General features: G+C 34.9%; 1 protein-coding gene across 1 annotated transcript; it reads left to right on the top strand.

Moving 5' to 3' along the window:
• The first annotated feature begins 1,022 nt into the window (after positions 1–1,022).
• LOC134543152 (J domain-containing protein) lies at positions 1,023–27,741 on the top strand. The gene is made up of 4 exons (XM_063388012.1): positions 1,023–1,371; positions 5,891–5,992; positions 10,483–10,599; positions 16,206–27,741. The coding sequence occupies exons 1-4, from the start codon at positions 1,285–1,287 to the stop codon at positions 16,422–16,424; spliced, it is 525 nt and encodes a 174-aa protein (XP_063244082.1). The 5' UTR covers positions 1,023–1,284; the 3' UTR covers positions 16,425–27,741.

The following is a 27,741-nucleotide window of genomic DNA, read 5'->3' as shown; positions in this document are numbered from 1 at the left end:
ACCTTCCCAGGAACCAACCATAGGGACATGCTCCTTCTTTCTCTCACGAAGCGACCTTCGGGACATACTCCTTTTCTCTCCCAGGTAGCTACCTTAGGAACATAGGTACTCCTTTTCTCCCCCAGGAAGTGACCTTCGGGCTCACTCCTACCTCCTCCCCTACTCCAGACTCCTGACAGAAATCTCAGGACATGTCAGTATCACCAATTTAAGGCTCACAGAAGCTTGTTAATGACTATAAGACTGCTCATCAGTTCGGTGCATTATGTGTAAAGGTCAAGTGATGAGCAAGGCAGTGTCGCACTTACCACAGCCTAGCTTATACACCTCGAGAGTTGAACCTCTTCAATATTCTTCGATAATCACTTGAAATGGAAAACCAATCAGAATGGGAAAAAGTCTCGGTCCTGTCCATAACATACTGACATTTAAAATTCTTTTCTTTTTTAATTCGGTCTCGAATATGCTATAATCTTAAAGATGTTTGGAGAACCACAGGATCGAGTTGCAGCTGAGGCCATGTCACTGCACTGGCTACTTAATTTAACCTATAAATGGTAGTTTCTCAGAATCCAGATCAAATGCTGTTTCCAGAGTAAATAAAGAATAGGCTGTGGCATTGGAAAACATCACTTTCGAAATTATATTGTTTTATATACGAAAAAGCAGCTATTCTTACAATATACTACTGAAGAAAGGAGAAATTTGACATTGACGCCAAACTAAAATGTATAATCTTTTGGCACTTGCATCATGCATTAAAATATGGACAAAACTAACCACATGGAGTAAAGAAAGTATAACTTGCTACCTTTACAGTTATGTGTTACCAGTGTTTTCGGCAAAGATTGCAAGCATTATCATGACAGTTGTTTCACAAGTTTATTTCAATGTTTCTTCTCTCGCTTCTCTTATCTATGGTATTGTCCGCAACTTTTTTTAGTTATTTGTGCTGCCATCTATGTGGCGTGTTCCTAACGTTTAGTTAATCCAAATACCAAGTTGCAATTGGTTAGCGGAATTTCACTTGAGATGGATAACCAATGAACGTGCTGGATACAGTTTCTCCAGTTCTAAACCTGAAATACAGAACGCATGAGCCAAACCCGAGTGACGTATGTAACCTCCGCAAAATTTCCCAGGGATTTTACCAGCTACTTCAGGGAAACTGAAGCGACTAGTCGCGCTCAACGCTTGCCATTCGTTAGAGTACGTCAGGTGGTTGTTTGTGTTGCGGGACGACGAGTTTCGAACGCAAACAAATTACATCTCTCGAAATAAAAAATGAGTGGAGTGGACAGTATTTTGAACTTTACGAGGAGTGGAGATGAAGATTATTATGCGATCTTAGGATGTGACGAATCTGCGACTGTAAGTACCACCATTATTTGCTGTGCTAGTATTGATTTCTTGACATTTCATCCGTTAACCATCATATATGTAGTAAATTGTTATTATTTTAAGAGTTTTATTTGTTGGCATAGCGCATTGTATCATAATATGATATAATATTATTGTGGAATTAACTTGGGTAAAGTTATCAACAATGATCAACAATGATTTCCATTAAACATTTTTTTCCCTTAAAACAGTTTTTTATAAAAAATAAATTACGAATATAAACTTAACAACTCTACTCCTAATTATAATAGAAAATGGGTCAGGATTAGCATGTTTTACATAAGAAATTTAACGCGACCTAAGTCATATTAAATTTCTAACTTTCATGTACTTACCTACTTCAGGCTTCAGTATTTTACTGTGTTATTTATTACTTACTTAGAAGACTTATAATTTACCAGTTTTAATGCATGCATTTAGAATTGAAAATAGGATATTGAGCCCACGACTTTTTCAATATTTTTGAGAAGTTAAATATTTCAGGCAGTAGACCAACCGTGTATTGTTGTGCAAGCGCATGTCATTTTTTAACCATTATTTTGCAGTATGATTAGTGGGTATAGTAAGTTTGCGTCACAGTGGTAAGAAGTGGTAGTGATGAAGTAATTAATTGAATTTTAAATGCCTATGTAAAATGTTGCTATTTTTAATACTAAACTTATATACCTACTGTTTGTTGGAAAATGCTGCTTCTATGTTGTGCAATTATTGAGTGCTGAAGGACAGTAAAATAAAATATTAAAATTAAAAGAAAATGTCAATACTGTTTATAAAAAAAATTATGGGCAATGTGCATAGAATATAAGTAAGTGTTCTAAAAATGTTATTTTTTTTGTGTACATGCAAATTTAAATATTTTTACAAATAGCCTAATAAAAAAAATTCTCCTGTTCTTAGTTTTGAAGGTAGATAAAAAATATTTATGATACCCATTTAATGTGTGGAGCTACTTAACAATACCTTGATTGGGAATATTTTACTAATGCATTACCATGGAGTTCATTACCATACTCTGATAAACTTTGACGTGTAAAATATTTAATTTGGGTTATTGTTTGGAATTGGAACTCATTTATATGGGGGGAAAATCACAAAAGTTATTTCTATTGTTCATCGTAGTAATTTGTGTAGCATCATTTGTTCCCAGGGCAGGGCCGTAGCTAGGATTTTGTGTTGGAGGGAGACCAGTGAATCCATTTTATAATTCTTTATGAGTAGATTTTCTTTATAATTAAATTTTAAAATAAAATTGATTGTCAGTAACAGTAGGTAGGTAGTGCTTACAAGATTTGACTGCCATGTTTTCGAACCTACTCAATTCACAATACTGCATAGAATGGTTGTGTGCATGGGAGAGAGGTGCGCATATTAGGGAAATTAATATATTTTATTTCTGTTACGACGCATGGCGCAACAACCAATGATAGAGTAGGAAGCCATTTTGGCAGAACTGGAGAACTGTTTATATTTTATCAATCGTATTGTGTAATAAATTGTCGAGATATTACAATGCTCATGTGTAATTACTGCTTTAAAAATTAATTAATGTTATTACTTACAGGTCACTAGCAAAAATTGTAAAAAAAAAATGGGTCATTAGAATGTTTAACTAAAAATTTTATATTACCCTTTTTTTTATGTTGAAAAATTGTGCTCACAGATTGCTGATCAGTTGTTACGGTATAATCATTTGGCCAGTGTTGCCAATGCAGCTGCTAATTTTCATCCTTACGTTAAAGCCAAAATACCAGCTCAAAAATAAAATTAAAATAGTATACTTTTATGCCAGGCAAAAGAAAATAGCCATTTCTTGGTGATATAACTTAATGATTGCTTAATGCAAATAAAAGAGTGGAAAATTATCTGTACACTATGTAACTTGTGACACTGTTTTGTTAGTTTTATAAGAACTGGAAGCTGTCAACGTCAAAATGTTAGTTAAAATAGCTAAAGGTTAAGAAGTTCAGTCATAGATATTTTTATTTAAATGATTACCACCTATGTTGAAATTTCAAACAATGCACATTGAACAAGGTTAGATCTGGAACATATACTTCCAGTGGTTATAGCAAAAACAGTTCTTAGTTTCTAATTTCAAAAGTGTTATTTATTGTGGTACAAAAATACTTTCTTTTACACGAAACCAAATAATCCTTGCAGTAGTATAAAATACCAGAAATTTAGAAATTACCCACAAATTGGCAACACTGTATTTGGTAGTTAATATAGTTACTAACACTGCCAACAGATATTGGATACATCTCGAAATTTCATTGGCTGAAATTAACAGTAAGATATCAATTGTGAATAAGGATTAGATTAGATTAAAAATACACCTGCAATTGGGCTACCACATAATATGTTATATGGATGTATCAGACTTTTGATTAATTGTTTGAAACCGATAAATTATCGGCTTGAAAATAGTGATAGTTTCTATTTATCACACTATTATAATATACAACTTTTTATCCATGCTTTAACTACTATAAAATCATTAGTATATGTTACATTGAGCTTTTGACAGAAGGAATTACGTAATACAAATGTAGCTTTTTCTGACAAAAGTAAATTAAATTAAATTAGATTTATTATTTTATAATTATTAAAAAAACCTCTATATTATTTATTAATAGTTTTTTCTTCAACTCTTTTTAATTTTAAGTAAATTGTATGGATTGTTTTTTATATAGACTTATGAAGATGTTAAGCAAAAAAGAAGCCAACAAATGTGTAGAAAAGAGAATATTGAACAATAAAAATTGGAAAAATTCCTTAGTTATATTTAATTTTGCTGGTAGGAGCAAAACCTGCTGTAGATAATTGAATTATAATTATCTGAAACCAGCATAAATATATTCATATATTTTGTCAAACTTAGAAGCATATGTTTCAGTTATATAAGCTTTTCTTCTTATTTTAACTTAACTATGGGCTCTGCAGGTTTATTTGCACACATACATATACTTATAAAGACATAGGTACATTTAATAATAACAGCTAAAATTGAATACCTCATTGATGACTCCAACAAAATACAACTTAAACTTATTGGAAAATAATGCATACAGAGAAAATCCTATTTAAACTTTGAGAAAGAAAAAAAAATGGGAAGAACTGCTTCCAATATTTTGATGATATTCCATTTAAAAATAAAAGTTTGGACAATAGCTTTCCACTCAGGCGGTTTCTTTTTTTTCCATGATAGTTTCCCTGCCTTAGAAACAAGTTTTTCAGCAGGGACTGAGGTGGCAAAAGGTCTTGTCTTGCTAAAAGGTACATTTTTGGATAAACATTTTTTAGATCCTTCCAAATTTCTAAAGGGTTGGCTTTAAGGTTGGTTGCAACTGGTGTGGACAAGTACAGTGATATTTTGGAGTCCAAATCAATAGGTGTCAACTGGGTTGCAGTAATTTCCTTTGCACTCTTCAATTCTAGGTTCTTATGATGTGACCATACCGTCACAGCAAACAACACTGAATAAAAAATTACTCCACCACATTACAACACCGAAAACACTGAAGAATGTGAATATAAAATCAGTTCCTAGACATATGTCCACATTTCTATTTTTCACTTCACCGACAACCGCCCTTATTACCAACAGTCACCCTGTCAGGAATTGAAATGCTTAAACTTACCAACCTATGAAATGAAATTCCCTACTATGAACTCCAACATTCCCCTTTGTTTTCTCCTTTTACACAATAATTTGTTCTTTCCGAAGCTTTCGGTCCGCTATTTTATGATTATTTTTGCCAAATTTATTTACAGATAATTTTAATAACTTTTTACTTTTAAAAATTTAATGTATTCAGAACAAAACACGTACAGATATAGAAAAATATTGACATTAAAATATTGGTGCTAAATTATCAATATTTTGAAAATGAAATATTGATATATTGACATATCGTTGCCATCCCTAATTGTGAACCGGCTTCGCACAGGTCATGCGCATAGTTGTGCGCGTGGTCTGCTATGCATTCGCTTATTTTTTAATTGGGAACCCAGACTTACACTTAACTTCAGTACTACGAAACTACAAAATATTAAATACTTCATTAACTTGTAATACTAACCTAACCAAACCTAATATCTTAAGAATTAATTAAAATTCAGACATTTTTGCACTGCTGAAGAACGTAAACTAACATAAGTATTCAAGTGTACTATAACACAAACTTTACATTGAGCACAGCTGCTGCTGCCACCATCTGTGTTCTTGACAAGTGTTTTTATGGATAAAATATGATAAATACATAAATTCTTGTTCCACATTTCGTTACTTCCTGAGTGTTTTTACTGTGATGACATCATCACCTCTACTTACCCTTAGTACTGGATGTAAAGAATTTTTGCTTCAAGGAAAAAATTGCGAAGGTACTTGCTGGATTGCAGAGAAAAACACCTGAGCATTATGCCACTTTACTTGGTTGTACCCTATAAGCCAAGATAGGTTTAATGATTTCTTTCTTTCTTTTACAAGGAGGAGCAAATCAATGCAGAGTACAAAGCAAAAGCACTTCTGTTCCATCCAGACAAGAATGAAGGTGACAAAGAAGCAGAAGCAAAATTCCAACAGCTGAAAGTAAGTTTTCCATTTTAATATATCCAATTGGGAAATAATTTTATTAATGTAATTAATTCTCACTTTAGGAGCTCTTCCTTCACCTAAATACATATCTTCAGGCATTCTAATGAGGAAGAATTTACTTCAAGTTATGTCTTTCTAGCAGCATATTCACCAGTGTAACTCCATTTATGATGAATTAAACATGTGAAAAAGAGCTATATACTCTCCTTTCATTTACAAGCAGATATTTGGAGATTCATGTAAATGCTAGAAAAAACCTGAAATAATGTGTTATTATTTAACATTTCAAAATAAGACATGATGTGGAAAATTATTTCAGACATTGATGACTTTATAAATACTATTTAAGATTAATGAACCATAAGTTAACAGATATTCTGTCATCTGTAAACTTTTTTCAAATAAGTAGTACCTATTATTTATATCTCTTTTCAAATTATTTCTTAGTTTTTTCACAATGTTAGTAGGTTTCTTCTCTCTTTGCTGTCTTTCACCAATGGTTACAAAATAGTATCAGAAATTTATATATTGTGCTAAAACTGAATTTATATATACCTATAATATATATATATATATTTACTATATTTCAAAATCCTTAAAGTGAACACCAATAGTTGCCAATCTGTATGTCTTTGTAAATAAATTTTTCTTGACCCGTCTGGCAAATGCTAGTAAAGCCACAACTGCTTTCTGGAGGGAAATTAGGTCTAGTCACAAAATTGCATATGCTGGATGAACTTAAAAACCATATTCTTTAAATAAAAATATATTCTCATAGTATTTGCTTTTAATGTAAAAAAGTTTGAAAATATGCCACAGATAAACAGTAGGTAATGAAGTGCTTAACTGTTTATTCAAACGTCTTAAAGTCGCTCAACAAATGATGTAAAGTTGGTTGACTTACAATTTATATTTACTTCACGATCAAATTGTAATTTTTTCATTTTTTTCCTTGAAAACCATGCAGAGTTCTTGATAAGTTGTTTAGAAATAGAATATGTTGTTGGGTTCATGTTCACTTCTGCCAAAATACTTAAAAATGAAAAATTTCTTCAGTTTAGCAATCAATACTTTGATTGATTTACTATTGGTGTTTACTGTTTTTAAATGTTGCTTTTAAGAATTAAAATATATATACTAAGCTCATCTATCCTGTGTAAGGAATATCATTAATGTGCATCAAAGAAATTAATTTTCCATTCGATTTGGGTTATGTTCACAATGTGTTCATGGTGTGTAGAAAATTGCTGAACTTAAAGGTAAATTTTTTCTTTGAAGAGTGCTGTTTTCTGCCCTCATCCAATTGGCAAATACTGCTTGACTACATAGAAATTTGTATTATTAAAGATAAATGAGAAAAAATCTCTACTCACGTAACTTAATATTGTTTTGTGCTTGCATTTCAAAGCTGCAAGGGGAAAATTGTATAATACAGCATTTATTTTAATTTGTTTAAAACTTTAGTTTACTTAACAGCATACTTTAGTTTATATAAACATAACATTATGCAATGACTTATCCACAGAAAGCCATTAATAATTAATTAAAACTAGAAGATATTTATCTATTGTTCTAGCATCTTTTTGCTTTGAACACATAGCCAATAACTAGGGGCGCAACAACTACATTTCCAAAGGGGGGGGGGGGGGGTGCAATATACCTTTTTATAAAGAATGATCAATCCCCCCCCTATTGAAGCGGGGGGTCCGGGGGTCCTCCCCCGGGAAAATTTGTATTTTAAGGTGGAAGATGGTGCTATTTAAGCAGTTTTATTATCTAAAAATTGATTACACAGCACTTTCTTTGCCCTCGTTTGCTCCCACTTCAAGGTTTCAGAGGGGGGGGGGGGGGGGCAAAATACCCTTCCCCCCCCTGTTGTTGCACCCCTGCCAATAACAGTATGGTGCACACACTTGTGTGCTTCTTTCGTAATAGTTACGTAAAACTGCGGCACAGCAATGTGGTATTAACTACCATAACTGGCATGTGCTGGGGGAACGTCTTATCATTCTAACCAACAAAAGGAAAGAATTTGAAAGCGAACGGCAGGCAGACAGGTTTTATAACCCCTCCTCCCCCAAAATGAAATTCTCGTATGCTTCTGATCTCATATGACGTCATAGATTGCTCGCAGGATATGTGGATGCATGCATGCACATGAAGGCATTGCAGTGAACATGGGTGTGAGAGTTTTATGTTAATAGTTTTCATGACATGCTGTTGGTTTTGAATAAGGATTTTAGGCAGTGAGTAGTTTTACTAGATGAGTTAGGTACTGTAAAAGGGGTCTTTCATAATTTATTTATTTATCAGTTTTGTTTATTGAGCAATAGGTACTTGTTAAAAAATGGGTCCACATGGTACATCTGCTTTTGGCAATCTAAAGACAGAGAACAAAGCCAATAAACTCTGGACAAACATTTAATGATGATATCACAACAAAACAGTTAGGTTATGCAAAAGCATAATGCAGTAAACTCTTTAAGTGACCATGACTGTTGCTCAGAAAGCAAATTGTCTTGAAACAGTAAAAATGGTGATTGTTTGGTCTTCATTAACTTGCACATTGGTGTTAAAATATTCCTATTGAATGTTATTCAAAAAAATTTCAGTATGCACCACTGAAAACATAGAAAATAAATATGTATTTGGATTTTTGCGTAAAACGTTTTTCATATAATAGCCGACAAAATTCAAACATTTTTGCAGTGAAATTATTGACAGTAGTTAATGTGAGGAAAAGCAATTGGAATGTTTTCTAAACCACTTGGAGCATTGCAGGTCCCCTCCCCAGTTTTGCAGAGCATTTCTAAGACAGAATATTTTTCGGTAAGGCTGGATGATCAGCTGATTATATCATCCAAGGTTATGGTGACAGAGGTATTCATACTTTTAATAATATTAATATTCTTGTAACTAATCTTGATATTTAATTATTTTGTTTAGAAGCCATTTAACTTTAATTTTACTTGTTTTTCACTATGTAAGTGTGTTTTTCAAGGTTTTATTTCATTTAAATGTCCTTTTCATAGCTGTAATTTTTATGATTCATAATGTGTTTGTGACTTTCTAGAATGTAGGACAGTGGATTCTGTGAATGGAAAGAGAGATGTGTCTGCCTGAGGCACCAAAATGATAAGATGATACTTTATCGCTTCCTGTGTTAGAGACAGAGTTGTTTGCCAGAACCGTGGAAGAGTTCTCTGACTGGGGAATCTGAAAATAATAGTTGTAAGAATAATATTTGTGGCCAATAGGAAGTCTCCAGTTGGTTTGTTTTTCTGTGTTTTTTATTGTGCCTCATTTCATCAGTCGATGGTCAAGTACTGTGCCGAAAGACATGTGGGGTGGTGGCTCCTAAACAATATATAAGATTGTAAGGGTAGAGAATTTTACTTATGGGGTCAGACTCATGCTGCAATTATGTATTTAAAACTTCATTTTCATAATTTTTCTGATGTTTTATTTAGAAATTAGGCCTCAGATGTGCAGTGTAGGCCCAGGTGGTTTGCCAGGATTTTTTTCCCCATGTATCTTCGTACTTAGATGATTAAGTTGCTAGGGACATTATTTCATTAAGACACAGCACTAGGAGTAACGATAGGCAAAAGTGAATGTTTTCTGTCCGCACCTGTTTTGTAAAGAACATGCAAATTTGCGATGTGAGAAAAATAACTTAAAGTTTATTTAAATTTCTATTTATTTCAATTATAGCACTAACATTCATCCAAAAATATCATAATCATTAACAAATTTTACACCAAACTACCTGTTATCTTCAACGAGAGAATTTGTTAGTGTTTCTTTTGTATGAGCAACAAAATATTCTTCTTAGCGGGCACGATTGTGACTGTTAACACACTGTTTTGTGTGTGACTATAGAGTCAAATTCTGTGCTATGCACATATAGTTGTAATGTTTGTGTTGTGTATCTGCTATTTTGAATGTAGTCCATGCTTTTCCATCAAATTGTCTGTGTTGAACTTATTTATATGTTTGTTAAAATAAGTAAAGTGCTTAATTTTTAAAACTTACTATGCAGGGAATTATCTTAGTTCAGATTTTATTAAGAGGGTTTACTGTAATTGTTTATGTCAAAATGTAGCTGCATAGCTGTGATTCTAGTTGACTAATTTTTGTCTAATTTTAGGGTTTTGTAATTGAACTTGAAAGATGATGGGAAGATGGGATCTGTACTTGAAGATGCCTGCTGCAATGAATGTTGAAATATTTGTTTTCTCATTAAATCCTGTGTAATGTTACTACCCTTTGAAATGCAAGATACTCATCCATATCCCTGGTAGAACTGCATCAGGCTATTGCTTGATATGAATTAATATTTGTTGGTCTTAATGAGTAAGTGCCTTGAAGACTTAATTCCAGAAAACCAACAACCACACACTTTTAGGAAGAACATGTTTTTGAAGCTTGTTTTTTTAGGTCTTTAGACTGACTTATTGAAATCAAAATTTGTATTGTTTTAGGAAGCGAAAGAAATACTTTGCGACCCTGAAAAGAGGAGCAACTACGACAAGTGGCGAAACAGTGGAATAGCAATAAGTTATAAGCAATGGGTTGGCATGAAGGAACATGTACATTCGGTAAGTAGTATGAAACTGATCATGTTAAGCCAATCTGGTTTACACTTTATATTAGGATATTCCTGTCCAGTAACAATTTAGTTATTATTTTGTTAATACATATTGTACTTACAAAAAATATTTGGGCGTAGTTATAAAAGTCTTTAGCAAAAAATATGTTGTTCATCCTATTTTGATTTTTAATTTTTAAAATAAATTTATATGAAATAATAATATTTTTAAAAATTGCTTTTAAGTTTAAGTGTTCATTTTCAAATGTATGCTGTTCTGGGTTCTATAAAACGGTAAAATATTTGTATACTTTTTAAATCTTAAACTAACAATGTGGCGTGGAAACTTGCTGATTTGTATTTTGCGTCAAGAGGTGAGATGGGGCCGGGAAAGGGTGGGAAGGGTCTCGTTCGAAAGTGCAGTCCATGACGTGTTGTCACCCGCCTAGTCAGTTGCTGCCATGCGTTGGACCAACGAGCAGCGCGCGTTTGCTGTCGAGGCTTACTTTTCTAATGGCCGTTCCATTATCGCCACTCAACGAGTGTTCCGTATTCGGTTCAATATTCGTCCTGCAGGTCCAGTGTCTGGTCGGCAATCGATTGTTACGTGGGTGGACACATTAGGGCGGGTGGAAGTGAGATGAAAAGTGGGACAGGAGGTCCGCGGACTGTCACCACCCCCGAAAACATTGAGAGAGTGAGGCAGTCATTTTTGCGCTCTCCACGGCGTTCAGCACGTAAACACGCTGCTGCTCTGGGGATTTCGGATCGCAGTGTGAGACAAATTCTTCATAATGAACTCAACTTTCATCCCTACAAAATGGTTGTGACACAAGTGCTTAATGAATGCGATTTTATTGCTCGCCGAAATGCATGTGAAGTGCTCCGTGAAAACTTGCCTCATGACGCACTCGTGCTATTCAGTTATGAGACTCGCTTTCACATTTCAGGTAGTGTAAACAAGCAAAACATGCGTTATTGGAGTTTTAACAATCCGCCTGAACTTCATCAGCGGACACTTCACTGTGAACGAGTAACTGTGTGGTGTGCAATGTCAAGAATGGGGATAATTGGTCCTTATTTTTTTGAGGAAAATGAACGCGCAGTCACGGTGACTGCGGCTCGTTACACACAAAGATTGAAAGATTTTGTCTGCCTGCACTCGCAGAAATGAATGTTGGGGATGTCTGGTTCCACCAGGATGGAGCCACGGCATACACCATGTGGTGTTCAATGGATCTTTTGAATCAACATTTCGCAGAGCGCCTTATCTCATTGAGATGTGACCTTGTTTGGTCTGCTTATTCCCTCGATTTGGCTCTGTGTGACGTTTTTATGGGGTTATCTGAAATCAATTGTTTACAATGACCATCCAAGGACCCTACCTCATCTGAAAAACAACATACGCTAAGCTATCGCCAACATACCCGTCAATATGCTTGAAAGAGTTGCACAGAACTTAAGAAATCGGGTAACTCAATGCATTGAAAATGGGGGCCATCATTTGATGGATGTCATCTTTAAAACTATATAATGAAAAAATTTCAGTGTGTGTGTGTGTGTGTGTGTTTGTGTGTGTGTGTGTGTAACAAGAAAAATTAAATTATATTTATATATCTACTACTTTATTTTTTATTGGCCTTTCAAATCAGCAAGTTTCCGCACCACACCCTGTATTACTGATTGAAACGTCCAGATGTTTTTTATTTTTTATTGAAATGGAGAAACTTAAAGACCTCAGAAATGTGGTGCATCTATCAGGGTTTTATATTATAAATCTCATTTATATATCCAGTTGGCTGTTTGCTGCGTGTATGGCACAATACATTTTGTAATATCTAGTTGGGTTGAAACCAGTTCAGTTTATAGCTTATTAGGTGTCCTGTACAAACAGATTTACTCTGAAAGAAATTTTAGTAGCCAAACCTAAACTTAAATATAAATTCTGATAATTATTTTTGTTTTTCTTAATATTAAGTGTATTTAGTGGATGGATTAGATCATTACAAAATTTTAATTAGAGTACATTATATTTATGTTCATTTTTTTTGTGGAGTAATTTATTTGGTGTAAACTTTATCACGGTTGCTTTACTGAGTTTTATTGTATTAAAAATAGTGTTTTTCTGTTGAGTGTGGCTGGAATTTAGCAGTGTGGAATGAGCTGAACACATTGTTATGCAAGTAAGAAGGATATTGGTTTTATTCCATCGTGAATTTGATGCTACGTGCCGCCAGCCAGTCGTCAGTAGCCCACCATTGGGCTGGTTGCTTGCTTTTCATGAAGCTTGTTCGAGACTCGAGGGAGCAGAACAAGGAAAGTGTGGTTGGCTAGTCGAGGTGATGTCGTTTGTCCAATGCCTTTGTTCTGAATTGAGAGCTCTAGCAGCCTAGATGAAAAAAGGCATTCATTAGCCTGGAGTCAAGTCCGCTCTATTGTAAACATTGATGGATATTGATGAGATCGTCTGAAAATGTAATTTTTCTCCTCTGAAAGTTACAATTGTAAAATAGTGGTGGTAGGAGTGGGGGGAAGGGCTTTAGCCCTTCAAGACCCTTCCCCTTCATCTCTTGGATTCACCATTGAAGGTAACACAGTAAGAACTACTAGTTACTCCCAGCAAATCCACTTGTTGTGAACAAACTCTTAGTCTTACTCGAGGTGACTAGTTAACATATACTGCCTGCTTTGCTCCGGCGAGTGAATCCAAAGACCGTCCTTCTTTGCTCACTACTTGCTTATCATTGCTCTGATTTGATTGGTCATTGAAATCTTATATTAAAAAAAAAATTAAAAGTTCTTATTGTTTCATATTGTTGCGAGTGGGGAAAACGGGTTTGTAAGGATAGCCCAATTAATTTTATCCAGTTTTATTTGCTACTAATATTTACATTACTAGTTAAATAACCACACTGAATGTCTGTTCACAAATCACTAAGTATCCAGTCCACAGTTCGCACTAGTCACTGGAGCTAGGCTCAACAGTGGTTCACGCCTTACCCCGCACCTGTTTTGCACCACTCGGTCACACACGCACTGTCCCGTCGTTCCGCATCGTGCAGCTCGCAAAGGAGGGTCTCTCGTCCTCGCCACTTCACTCAGCTCACCTCTTGGCACTCCTGCGGAGGCCGGCATCTTCGCTTTTATACACGTTGGCCGGCTTGCTGGAACTGACTGGAGTGGTTGTGATGTGTCGCGTCATCCCGGGCCGACCCGACACTTGTGTCCAGAACAGCGGCGATATCCACGCTGTGGCCTCAGTAAGCTCATGGAATTCCCAGGCCACTAAAGGATATATCAGTGGCGGATTTACCAGCAGGCTGAGTAGGCTTGCGCCTAGGGCGGCAGATTTTTGGGGCGGCAAATTTGGGGACAGAATTTTTTTTTGCTACCTCATAGAAATAAAAAACATTTCTGCATGACGGTTTTCTGTTTTCTGATGTTTTACAGATAGAAGTCTGCTACAAATTTTGCCGATGACTTTCCCCTCTCCCTTGTCATTGTACGTTCCGTGAATCCATAAAGCAAACTTCCATATTCTTGAGTAAAACAGCTAGTTCGCTGCCCCCCAACCAGTAATCGGCCTCTGCGCCCTCTGCCCACACTTTGAATGAGAGAGAAGAGTGAAATTATAGAAATTGTATTTCTCTGTTCCCACTATCAACCCATACATGCTATTCCTATTACTGGTTGGAGTCTGTGAACCGGATGGTTTGTATATGATTTTGTGATTTTAATTTGAATATAGTAAATAATTTAGTGAATAATTTTACCGATTTAAATCTTATGTATCGACTATTATGTGTTGAATTTGCACTAGATTTAGGAAATTTTATTGGAATTCTAAAAAAAACCTTGAGCAGCGATAGCGAAATAGTCTTAAGTCAAAAAATTTTTTTCCCTGAATGCAGTATTTTTTTTAACGCTACAATGTTATCAATGACGTCAATGTTGCACGTGGCGAGGCCCATTCTCCATTCCAATAACCATGTGGGTTACCCCGGTTACCCGAACAAATCTAGGCGAAAAACGAAAACAACATCAAAACAAAAAGAAAATAAGGCACGAAACTACAAAACCACGAGTTGGCCTCGGTTGGTAGCGTCCTGCTATAATTGCATATCAAATTGATAGTGAAAATTGTAGAGGCAAGAGCGGCAAAAACTTTACAGCCTATACCTTGAAAATTTGTAAATCTGCCACTAGAATATATGACAGTATCATGGAAAGAGGGTAGGGGGGTGGTGAAGCTGGGCTGCTTTAATCCCAGTAGATATGCGCACGTGACGTCTGGCCGTGCTGGATTGCCAGGCCACTTAGGTACCTGGCGCGTGTTGCAGCCATGCGCCCCACATATGATTTGAAATATGATTCCACAATACAATTTGAAATAAGTTATGTAGTTAAATTAAGTAAAAATAATTAGAAAACTGACACATTCTGGGATGAAAACGGGCCCTCGCTTGAAACCTATTGTGAGAATGTAAACAAGTATTACATTTCCTTGTGTACCTGACACTGAGCTAGTCACAAGGCTTTAGGCATACAAAACTTTTTTTATCTTATTTGATCTTTAGTGAGCAGTTAATCTAAGAGCCTATAGCTTGGGAGCCTCTTATTGCTATGTGATTTTATGGTCGGGCGTTTACTGTTTGGACTGTATTTACTGAAATCATAGGGTGATCTTTTAGAACACAAAGGTACATATTTGCTGGAGAGAACTAGTACATATTTTGAATCCATAGTGGATATTTCTGAATATCTTCAAATGGCCAAATTTATTTGTACATGATGATGTCAGTGCTCTGAGATAAACTTTATCTTCACCAACAATTTAGCAACAGTTATTTCTTTGAAGTGATACATCTAAACTTAGGACTAAATTTGCGGAATACAACTAAGGTTTTCATGAAAGTTATGTAATTCCACTAATAAAGACAATAATTTAGTTTTAATTGTTAAAATGTTCTTGTTAATCTTAAAATAACAAAGTTTGAACATTTAATATATAATGTTAAAATAAATGTCCATTTTGTGTAAAAAAAACATTTTAAAATAAAATACATTCAAGGGGAATAAAAAAAACTATATGTCTCGATTAACCAAGCTTCAGAAAAACTGAAATCCCTTATTATCTGAGCCAACCTAAAGCACTATTACAAGCAAAGACAGTTCAAACATTTGCTTGAGGACCTATAAAATGATCTAACTGTTGTTGAAAAGAAGATAATTAACCTCAGATATGTTATTAACTGGTTGGGGAAATCATAGAGTGATGTGAAAGGATCCACACAAAAGTAGCTGAAAAAATATCACCCTGAAAAATGATACCATCGGGCCGATAAAAATGCAACATGTTTTTGTTGATATCCATGTTATCCGAGATTTTCCTTATCCAAGGTTGCCGTGGTCCACATTAAAGTGGTTAACCAGACTCTACTGTATTAGTTTGCCCAAGCAGTCATGAGATATAATCAATGGCAGATATTTACAGTGTTTGCTTCAGTTTACTTGCGTCTGCAAAAAAGACAGTGGAGGTCCGTACAGAAAGTAGTTGGTTTGTAGTAGACAGACATCCCTAATTGTGGAGTGAGGGTTGTGATGTGTTTGCTGCAGTCGATGCACTGGTCGACCCTGAAGACGAAGGACCGCATGCTGCCAGAGACGGCTGGCGCGGGGGGGAGCACCTTGCTCGGGGGCGGAGGGGCCCCGGGAGCCCACCGCCGCGCCTCGGAGGGAGGGGCCAACATCCACTGGGGGGCCCGGCGGGACGTCAAGTGGGACTCCGACGCATCCAGCGAGGTCGTCAGCAAGTTCCGCAACTATGAGATCTAATGCCCTCCTCTCCCTGGCACGTCTTCGCGGAGCGAGAATATACCAGCCCCATGCCACCTGGACTACAGCAGTAGTAGCGGCGGCGACCAACCGTAATGCTTCGTGCAAAGCAGCCATCTTGATTCTAAATTTTTGACTTGGAATCATTTTTCAAACCAAGCATGTGGAAATTCACGCAACATATCAGCTTAAACTAAATTACAAATTCTTCTCTAATAGTTCCTACTAAAAAATTAATACAATATTTTGGAAAGGAAATTTTTTAATGGAAAATAAGAATTAATTTTTATTTTATTTGTATACATATGTATTTATGAATCTTGCCTGTACTAGCTCCTACTGCAGCGATATAAGTATATTCAGTAAAGGGACTAAATTTGTTGTTTGTGGCATTTATAGTTAGAAAGAAATGTTTCAAGAAAATCTATGCTGCAACTCACAAAATAATTTGTCAAGGTCAGTGGTATCATGTTAGGGAATTTTGCTGGATTAATCGCGGGGCCCTGTTAGTTGTGTAGATTGTTGTGAAACATATGTAGTAGTTAATTTTATTAGTGGATGAGTTCAAAGTGTTTTATTGAACACTGTAGTTATATCAGCAAAAAAAAATTGTTTTTTTCAACCCATAAAAATAATCAAGTTGGTGAAAAATTACAGTTTAGTAAGACATTCTGAAATTCATGTTATTGTCAAAAACTTACTATACAGTGTACCTACTTGTTTATTGATTGATAAATTTCTTATTACAAATTAGAGGTGTTACACTATAATTTAAATGTTATATAAAAAAATTCAGAACTTGTACCAAAATTATGTGAACTAATATGTTTCACCCCATCAGCTGAAGAGGGACCGAAAATGATGTATAATTTTAAAAATACATATTCTTCTTTTATATTGCACTTCTGGTATATTCTTGCTCAGTGTAAAAAACTTAAAAAACAAGAAATATACATTCTTTGTTACCCTATAGTTACACACTAGGAACTTTAAAATTAAGTGTAAATAAGGTAGAAATATCTTGATGTGAAATTATAGTTTGTGTGTGCATATTCAGTGAGTCGTATCTGAAACAGGACAATAGTTTAGTGCATAAATTCATTGTTTCCCATTACAAGATGTTGCATTTAAGAATGTAAAAATCTTTCCAAAAAAATTGATAAACCATAATTGGCAAAAAATATATGGAAGAAGTGTGCCCTTTACTTTTAATTGTTTAAGATCTTAAAAGATAATGTACAGAAATACTGCAGTATGATAAATTAATTATGGGTAATATTTGATTGTTTACTGTATACTATTCTAAAAATTTTTGTTGGCAATGCAGTCTACATTTTCACAAAGTAATTTAATGCTGTCTACAATCTGACATTCTGTGTTGTATGAATTAATTGGAAAAACATTAAAATTTTGTTATTTATATTATTAGTATCTTTTACATGATAATACGCAGAGGGTGTATACTTGTACGAGGATGGTGATGAATAGTGATTAATTAAATATTGGCCATTACTGTTATTGAAAAGAGGCAGGCAATTTTATTCAGAAATAATTTTCATGTAAACTCTTTATAAATTTTGACTCGACAGTTTGATAACCAAAAGAGTGCAAGTATGTAAAAACAAAAGTTCATGATTTTAAATATTTTATTTACAATATTCACAGAAACATAAAATAAGCTTTGATTATGTTGCATTTCTTGTTGAGCTGAACTGTAGTCCACTAATGGAATGGTAAATATTTTCAATTCACACGGCTAGGCAACACAAATTTATATTTTTAGCAATATGTACTTTGCAAATCATAGTAAAAGTTTTATTGGATTCTCCTTCATACAGGAAAGATTTTTTTCCTTTCAATAATTTCACTTGTTGCAAGCAAAATGCGTTGGTTCAAACTTAAACATTTTCTTCTCACTGTTTCTAATCTTTTTCACTCAGGTACATTAAAGGGTAACTAAGTTTCATCGTCATCACATGCCATACTTTAAGCAAATGGCAAATGCACCAGGGACCAATATCTGATAACTCTACTATCAACAATATTGTTGATTGTATATATGTGTGGTTTGTGATTCCAGGTGTTGAACAGTTCAACTTTCTTCATCCAAAATAACATACTGCCATTATTGAGATCTCACATTTTTTTTTTTTTCCGATAACTACAGGGGGAATTGCTAGGTTTTTCAATGAAAATTCTTCCCCCCCCCCCCCCCCCCCCCTTTATTTATTAAGGATTATCTGCAGAAATTTAAAAAAAAATTATTTTAGGTAACTACATACTGTAATTTTTTTTTGACTAAATAAAGTTTGCTACCAACTTATTAAAATAAAATAGGTTAGTTATTCAACTTTATTTCCAAGCTATTTTTTTAGGTGTTTCATATTAAATTATTTTACTCCTACCATCAGTTGAACCATTTGTTCCAAAAGTCTAACATGTTCACTATGGTGTCATTAATTTAACATAAATCTCTTTAAGTTGTAGCTCTGCTTTTACCAAGTACAGCTAACAATCAGTTAATTAGGTACTACTTTCAAAATTTTGTGGACTTTAAAATGAGGAATGGAGAGTAATTAAAAGGAGAGTAATTAAAAGGAGAGGGACTAATTACATCAAGTATATTTTTACCTTTTTGTTGTGTAGGAGTTTGTATGTCAGTTTACACTGTAACTTAAATACAAAGATATTGATGTTCATTTTTTTAATGTGCATTAATATGTAGCCATAGCACTCATGTTGTTTATGATGTACTATGAATTATGTGTTTTGAATTTAGATGTACCACTCGCACCTTAGACAATCGATAAGTGTTTTTGCCATTGAGTGCACGTCGTGTCTATTTTGTAAATATGTAACTATAACTTGGCGATACGTAATGGTACCAATGACATGGACTTTTAATTCCGTCTTCCTCGAAAATATGCTGTGTGCTATTGCTCTAAATGACATTCCAATTTTATTGTACATCAGAAACTATACATACATATATATGTAAATATTTTTGATGTTTCCTATTTATGAATACAAATATTTTATACTTTGTGCTGTATACATTTTTGATGTTATTAAGATGGGCCAATTCTGCGAATTTTAATTGGTAAAACTAGTTTACAGTTTGTTTATTAAGTTTACACACTTTGTTTATGAGAAATGTATCTGCAGAGTATTTTTTTTGTTTATACATACAAACCATAAGTGGTAAATGTAGGAATTATTTCTGACTGATTTTGTGTAGTCATTGTTATGATCTGGATTATAGTGGATTATGAACTGGAAAACAGTAACGACAAGTCTCTTGGGAGGCCATATTGCCAACTGCTTTAATTCCGGAAGTGCATAGATACATGCACTAAACACATAGATACATAACATCTCCTCTCTCAAAATATAAAGTTAGAACAGACATGTCTTTATATCAAAGTGCAGTTTAGTGCACCTTTAGGATGCTAATAATTAATCCACACATTTAAAACAATACAGTTATTAACACACAAGGTTTACAAAATGGTAACAAATTCTTTATATTTTACACACATAGTCTTTTAAATAATTTGGTAACTTCACAGTTCGCCCTGAACTTGACTTAACTACTCTCTCCCCATTTTGAACAAAATTCCTTTGTGTATCATGTACATTATTGCCTAGCCTATGTCTTTCTTCAAATCCTCTAAACCCTTCTTGTGAATTATCATCACCATCCTTTACTAATTCACATGAGAGTTGTTCATGCACAGGTGGGGTTTTTGATTCATATTTATCAACTGTTTGAGTGTCTCCACTAGGTTCTTCTATGTCACCTGCAATGACCAGAGGCTGATTTATGCTATCCCTGATTATATCTTTTCGATTCCTTTCTACCTCATGACCAGTGTCAACCCTTACGCGATACGACCGTGGTCTGTCCAAGAGTTTCACAATCTGTCCACTTTGCCATGAATTCCTGTTCCTAACTTTTACTAGACTCCCTTCCTTAAGAGGTTTCAGCACCCTCGAGTGGTAGTCGTAATAGTGTTTTTGTTTTTGTTGTCTAGCATACAAATCCTGCACTATGTTAGGCTGTATTTGAGGAATAAATCTGTCAGCTGTAGAGGGTAGCAAGCCTCTTAGGCGTCTGCTAAATAACAGCTGGGCCGGTGAAGGCATTGTGGTGTCAATTGGTGTATTACGATACTCCAAAAGAGCTAGCATGATGTCCTTGCGATCAGCAACAGACTTTTTTAACATGTGTTTGATAGTTTGTATATGGCGTTCTGCTAGTCCGTTGGACTGCGGGTACATAGGGCTCGAGGTTTTATGTTTAAAATCCCAACGCATGGAAAAATCCTTGAACTCTCTAGAGGAAAATTGAGGACCATTGTCACTGTAGAGAATTTCCGGAATACCGTGTCTAGCCATTACAGCTTTACAGTGTGCAATTACTTGAGTTGATGAGAGGTTTGGAAGGTGGCTAAATTCAGGGTATTTCGAGTATGTATCAACTAGCAAGAGATAATCTTTGCCCTGGAAGTGAAATATGTCAATAGCTACTATCTGCCAGGGTCTGCCTGGAATTTCTTTATCAATTTGGGGTTCTTTAGTATTAGCATGCTGTGCTGCCCTGCATGTAGTACAATTGCCTACTCTGTTTTCTATGTCTCTTGACATGCCAGGCCAAAAAACACATTCACGAGCCCGTAGCTTACATTTTTGAATCCCTAAGTGAGTGTAATGAATTTTATCTAGCAAAGCCCCTCTCATGGATGTGGGAATTACGATTTGGGTTCCTTTGTATATTAGGTCATCCTGTATAGTCAAATCTTCCTTAAATGAATAATATTCTTTTACGCAGGACGGCAGTTTTTTACTTGTATTAGGCCAACCCTTTAAGATGACTGCTTTGAGTTGGATCAATGTTTCATCCTTAAGTGTTTCAGACTGAAGGTTTCCCAAAGTTTTGTTAGATGCTTGTATGTGGTGTACAACCAAGCCTTGTTGAGCTGCAATCTCTTGTTCATGCAGTTCAAAGTTTGTATCTGGGCCACTAGCTCTAGACAAGGCATCAGCTATTGCTAATTCTTTACCTGGAACATATTTCAGGGTAATGTCATAATTTTGTAACTTGATTCTCATGCGCTGTAATCGTAATGGGCACCTATCCAAGGGTTTTTTAAATATTGCCTCCAATGGCTTATGATCTGTCTCAACAAGAACAGTACGCCCAAAAATGTATTGGTGAAAACGCTCACAGCCGTAAACTACCGCTAGCAGTTCTTTTTCAATCTGTGCATAGTTCTGCTGGGTCTGTGTCAATGATTTTGATGCATATGCCACTGGACCCTTAGACTGTAACAGAACTGCTCCCAAACCCTTTTGGGATGCATCAACTGAAATGGTTATAGGCTCATGAGGGTTATAAAACTGTAATACAGGTGTAGTGGCTAACAAAATTTTCACTTTTTCAAAAGCATTTTGATGTCGTTCTGACCACTGCCAGATAGCCCCTTGTTTGCACAATTCCCTTAATAAGGCAGTGTGTTCAGACAGATTGGGAACAAATTTTCCAAGGTAAGTTATCATCCCGAGAAACCTTTGCAAGTCACTCACTCCCTTGGGTTCCAAAAAGTCAGTTATGGCTTGAACTTTACTCGGGTCAACTTTTATTCCTTCTTTGCCGAAGATATGTCCTATGTATTTGACCTCGCTTAGGCGAAACCTACATTTATCCCAGTTAAATGTTACATTTTTTTTTAATGCCCTTTGAAGGACCCTTTCCAACCTCTGATCATGTTCATGTTGGTCCTTACCAAAAACAATGATGTCATCAATATAAACTTGTACCCCATCAATGTCCTGAAACAATGTGCTAAAAACTTTGAAGAAAATTTCTGACGCACAAGACAGTCCATAGGGTAGGCGTGTGAACCTAAGCCGTCCCTGTGATGGTGAGTGAAAGGTAGTCAGCTTTGAGCTTTCCTCAGTAAGCTGTATCTGCCAAAAACCTTTATTGGCGTCTAAAGTGCTAAAGTACTGTGATCCTTGCATTTTGAGAGTGACCTCCTCTAGTGTTGGTAATCTACAGTGTTCTCTTAAGATTGCATTGTTTAATGGTTGAGGGTCTAAACAAACTCTCAATTCCCCAGAAGGCTTCTTTACGACAACAATAGGGTTCAACCATTCAGTTGGTTCATCCACCTTGATTATTACCCCTAGTTTTATCATTCGATCCAGCTCTTCTTGCAGCTGGTCATGTAGAGAAAAGGGTATTCTTTGAAAAGAAACTGTCGGTGGTGCACTATCTGGTTTTAGCACAAACTGATGTGGTTCCACCCTAATGTTGCCTAAGCCTTCAAAAACAGCCTTATATTGAGACAACATTTTGTGCATTTGCGGTTCCTGTCTCGCATCCACCGTGTCTACTCTCTTAAGTATTCCAAGTTGCTGAATGCCAGGTAACCCTATTATAGGTGTAGAGTGATCAACTTTTGTCACCTGAAATTCTAATTTGTGCGAGGTCCCTAAGTTAGTCCTACAGTCAAGAAAACACTTTCCTAAGAGTTGTATTTCTGACCCCGAATAGGTTCTGAGTGCCACCTGGGACTTTAACAATGCAGTATTAGTTAACTTCAATTTTAAGAAAACACTTTCAGGAAGTACATTAACTTGTGCCCCTGTATCAACTTTGAAATTAATATTTACATCAGAGTCAGTTATATATAAACTATAAAACCATTCATCCGTTAGGTTTGTTGCTATACCATCAACAGGCATAAGCATTTTAGATGTAACACAACCTAACAACAATTCAACAGGCTTTTCACTACCTACATTACTTTCCTTATTTAACACTTCATTGACAGATTTCAATCTACACATTCTCGAATAATGACCCCTTTTATTGCAATTATAACATGCAGCATTGATCGCAGGGCACTGTTGGTAAGAATGTTTATGTCCACATTTGTGACACATCTTATCAAAAGATTGACCATACCTTGAAAAGCCTTCATTGTGTGTGCCATGTTCCGGATGTAGCTTACTTGTTGATGGCTTGTTGTACTGCTGATGCGTGGCCCTTCCATCTCGTGGACCCTTAAAGCTGTTATTAGAGTGAGAAGGGTATGCTGCTCGTCCCATGGGTTTTCCTCTTGTCCTGTAATTTGAAGTTCTCTTCTCACAGATGTCTTCATCTTCTGTACTTCTTTCTGACGACTTCATACTTTTTTGATTGCTACGATACACTGTATGTACTACCTCGAAAATATGATTCTAAGCATGCCAGAACAGAATCATATTTTTTACTGTTTTCTTCAGATATATCCATGGTGAAGAATAAATCCTGCCCTTCTTCACCAAGCACGTGCAGCAATGTAGCTATTTTAATACCGTCGTCTTTACCGTCACCACCTGTGGCTTTCATATATATTAAAAATTTTTGCTTCCAGCGCTTCCAATTGTTAGCCAGATCTCCATCAAAGGTGAAAGGTCCCGGTGGTTTCAGTCCCTCCATTACGCGTGCGTTTTAGGGTAACACTTAACACATCACAAAACCAAACTATTCGTCAATATCTATTACAGTCCAGTTACCAGAATGCGACGGAGATATTCCGCATCGTACACATACCAGAAACAGTCCGCAGCGCCATGTTATGATCTGGATTATAGTGGATTATGAACTGGAAAACAGTAACGACAAGTCTCTTGGGAGGCCATATTGCCAACTGCTTTAATTCCGGAAGTGCATAGATACATGCACTAAACACATAGATACATAACAGTCATCAGATCTCTTTAATGGTACTAGGAAGAAGTGTTGCGAAATGCACAAAAGTGTTAAATAAGAGATCACTTATTTATTTTTTAAAGTTCTGAAACAACCACATGAAACTTAATCTAACCTCGAGGTCTGCATTTAAGAAACAAGGACCCGGCAGAGACTGTCCTTCAGGCCTGTGTGGAATGGTGACTCGTAACGGTCTCAGTGTTGGGAACACTTTAAGATGTTATTTACTAAGTTGGCACTGCTCTTATAGATGTGTGGTAATGTCAGGACTCCAGCTAGTGTATTACAGTTAAATTAAACTAAACAGTCAAGCCCCGAGGTAAACTAAAGAGAATAATTAAATTTGATTTAGATGATTAAACTATACTGTAATGAGGAAGATCAGTTGACATAAAGAAGTTGAAGTCCTTGGAGTGCAGATGGCTATGCGATGCGGCTTGTGCGAGAGTTCAACATTGGACGGTGCACCCATGCCACGTTAAACTGCCCATTCAAAAAATTTGTGCCATGGACGTATTAAAGTAAATTATTATAATGATATTGAAGCATAAGAATTAGGTTATGAATTTATGTGTTGAGATTGCTGTTCAAAGTTATAATTTCTTCAGCAAGTAACTTTCTCTGGTTAATATAATTTTTTAAAAATAAATATATAGAATTTTTGCAGGACCCTGAAAAAAACACATAACTCTTGGGCAGGAAAAAAAGGTTTACAATCTGAATTGTTAGTTCATAAAGGGAATTAGACACTGACTCTTGCGTAAGTTAGTGGAATTAGTGTTGATTCAAAGAGCACATGTTACCTGCATATCGCTGGCGGGAGGTTTGAAAAATGGAGTTGGCGGATGGAGAGAGAGAGGGTGATGAAGGATGTACATGCGGCTCACAGGTGGGGCCTAGCCCCTGGTCGACGTCATAGTGTTTTTTAAAAGGTTGATCATATCTGAGCTGTTAGAAAATGAAAGGGTTCATTATTACTGAAGTACTAGATGGAATCCAATTGTAAACATTGCTGGCAGGTATGTTAGAGGGAAAGTGATAATTTTTCTTAACTTCTATTACCATTGGCCTCCAAAACTTAACTTAACCATGGTTTAACATTTTAGATCCTACATACATTCATATATTGCCTTTTAACAGTGGGAAGGAAATAGTAATATTGAAACAAAAGTACACGCTGAAAAAAATAAGATATTATGAAAATGTTTGAATATCTTAACTGTTAGTATGGTTTTATCATACACTGGTCTATAAAATAACGTAGAATGTTACTTAACTAACCAAAACTTAAAATTTTGCTTCTTTACAATTGTTCAGAAAATCACCCTCAGGTGATTAAAGATATTTTCTATTGCACAAATATAATTGTGATCACACACCTATTGTCTGGTAGAAAAATTTTTCCAGAGTTTGAAAATTTTGTGCATAATAAGTTTTAAAAACTTAGCTCTTGACCTTTAAATACATAAAATTGGACCCTTTTAATAAGTTTTGCTTGTTAATAAAGTCTCAATTTTTAAGTATCCTGAGAAAAATTTTTCGAGGATTTACCTTCTCAGAAAGCGATAGTTATTAATTAATTATTATACATGTACTAATATATTATTATTATTAATTAATTTGTTACTCTTGAAATCACAATTATGTTATAGTTTCCTTGAAACTAAAGCTGGAAATAATTGTCCAGTAAAAATAACATACAATTTGTACCTTGCTGTTTCAAACTGTTTTTGAATTTCAATTACATAACACTGATTACTTATTCATTTCAAGGAATTTCCAGCAGTTTTATAGTGTAATTTATTACAAAAGAAATGTGAAGTTGCTACATGAAGTAATTACTTATGCAGGGAGGAAAGTTACTCTGCACTTATCGTAATGTGTTAATGGCATGTACAGTGCTTTGTTTTATGTTGGTACTAGCCATTATTTGTCACATAAGAATTATGAAATCTGTAATTTCTGGAATCAGAAATGGCCCATCAATAAATCTTCTTTAAGATCAAATATATTTTGTACATTTTTTGAAAAATTCTTTTTATTGCTTGAATCTCCTATATTTTTGGCACATTGCAATGCTGTTGATGCTTTTGTTCTTTTATGTTTTAAAGTTCGCACATTTTAGTGATAGAAACAATACATTTATGCCTGTGTTTTGTACTTAAGTGAATGGGTAGTTAATATTTTTACATCTACTTATTTTTAACTTGTGCATTCTACACACCTTTTTTCTTACACATGTAGCTCAAATAGCATGAATTAACACACATTTTATGGTTTCATGCATTTTCAACATTTTTCATAGTCCCTTAATATACTTAATTTTGGGGTTGTCTCAAATTTATGTGAACTGAGATAAAATATTTTGCCTTATCTGTTCATCTGAGAATTAGCAGCAAAATATTGTCATTATTGTAGGTATTTGTTGAAAAGTATGTCTAATTTTAGGTTGTTCATATTTAATGCTGTTGACATGTGTAAAGAGTTTTTTTAACTCTTTGCAATTAAGATGAAAATGTTTGCATTGCAGTGTGCTGAAAATTATTTTTATGCTTATATATAATTCTATATTTATCTTAATATGGGGGGAAAATCTGAACTGAAAAATATTGTGAACATTCTATATTCACATGACAGTTTGATACGTATTTTGATATAAAATCTCACTTACCTGAAATGTATCCCGAAAACTTACATAGTCTTGTGTAAGCTGTGTGACATAGTAGTTCTGAAACTTTTTTCTGTGAACTGACCATCAGCTCTGAATATTCTGAAGTTTGAACGAGTTACAGAACATGTTTGGCAATATCAAATAATTTATTAGATGTGTTTTGTCGCTTGATATAAATTTGAATGTGTTAATTAATGTCTCGATAAATGTCCTTCAGATAGTAAATGTAAATTTTTTATGTGAGCAGTTTAATTTTTCACTGTCAGCTCTTGCTATGCAGACTAAAAGACATTAGGTATGATATGTTATTTATGACTGTACCTGTTTTGTTTTTTTTTAAAAATTGGTATTGTTCGTAGTACCTGCTTCATGTATAAGTGTTTGTATAGGTGCCAGAAGTATTTTTGGCAGGCAGTGACTGTTTTAAGGAGAGTAATTCTTAGTACCTACCTTACATATTCTGTGATGTTCCTTTTTGTCTATATGATACATGTTAGAAATGGGTTCGTAGTTACAACTCAACTCAGAGAGTGAATTGCACATATTGTTGTCAAATCCATTAGATGAGATTAAAACTGTTACAGTAATAACGTAATAACTAATGGGTGGCTAGCCATTTGAAGAATTAAAAACATTCATCTACTGCATTTAGTTGTAATTTTTCAATCATTTGTTGTTTTATTTACCCCTGTCATAATTAATCTTATTCATTTGTTAAACTCTTACTCTGAACTTTCTTTGGTGGTGGTATCAAGCATTGTCATTACAGTATTTCGCTCACTCTGTGATTGAAGGTTGTGTTTAAATGTAGAATATCTTTTGAAGTACAAGTAAGTACTTACAATTTGGGTTGGTGTTATATTTATATTTGCTTTTTATAGCTT

This window comes from Bacillus rossius (genome assembly GCF_032445375.1).
Source record: "Bacillus rossius redtenbacheri isolate Brsri chromosome 9 unlocalized genomic scaffold, Brsri_v3 Brsri_v3_scf9_2, whole genome shotgun sequence".
Taxonomy (NCBI): Eukaryota; Metazoa; Arthropoda; class Insecta; order Phasmatodea; family Bacillidae; genus Bacillus; species Bacillus rossius.
This window is presented reverse-complemented; position numbering and strand designations above follow the sequence as displayed.

Excerpts from the sequence above, each read along its gene's own strand:
- LOC134543152 (XM_063388012.1), top strand. The coding sequence starts at position 1,285 with ATGAGTGGAGTGGACAGTATTTTGAACTTTACGAGGAGTGGAGATGAA. Across the intron at positions 1,372-5,890 it reads GATGTGACGAATCTGCGACT|GAGGAGCAAATCAATGCAGA; the intron begins GTAAGTACCACC and ends TTCTTTTACAAG. Across the intron at positions 5,993-10,482 it reads CAAAATTCCAACAGCTGAAA|GAAGCGAAAGAAATACTTTG; the intron begins GTAAGTTTTCCA and ends GTATTGTTTTAG.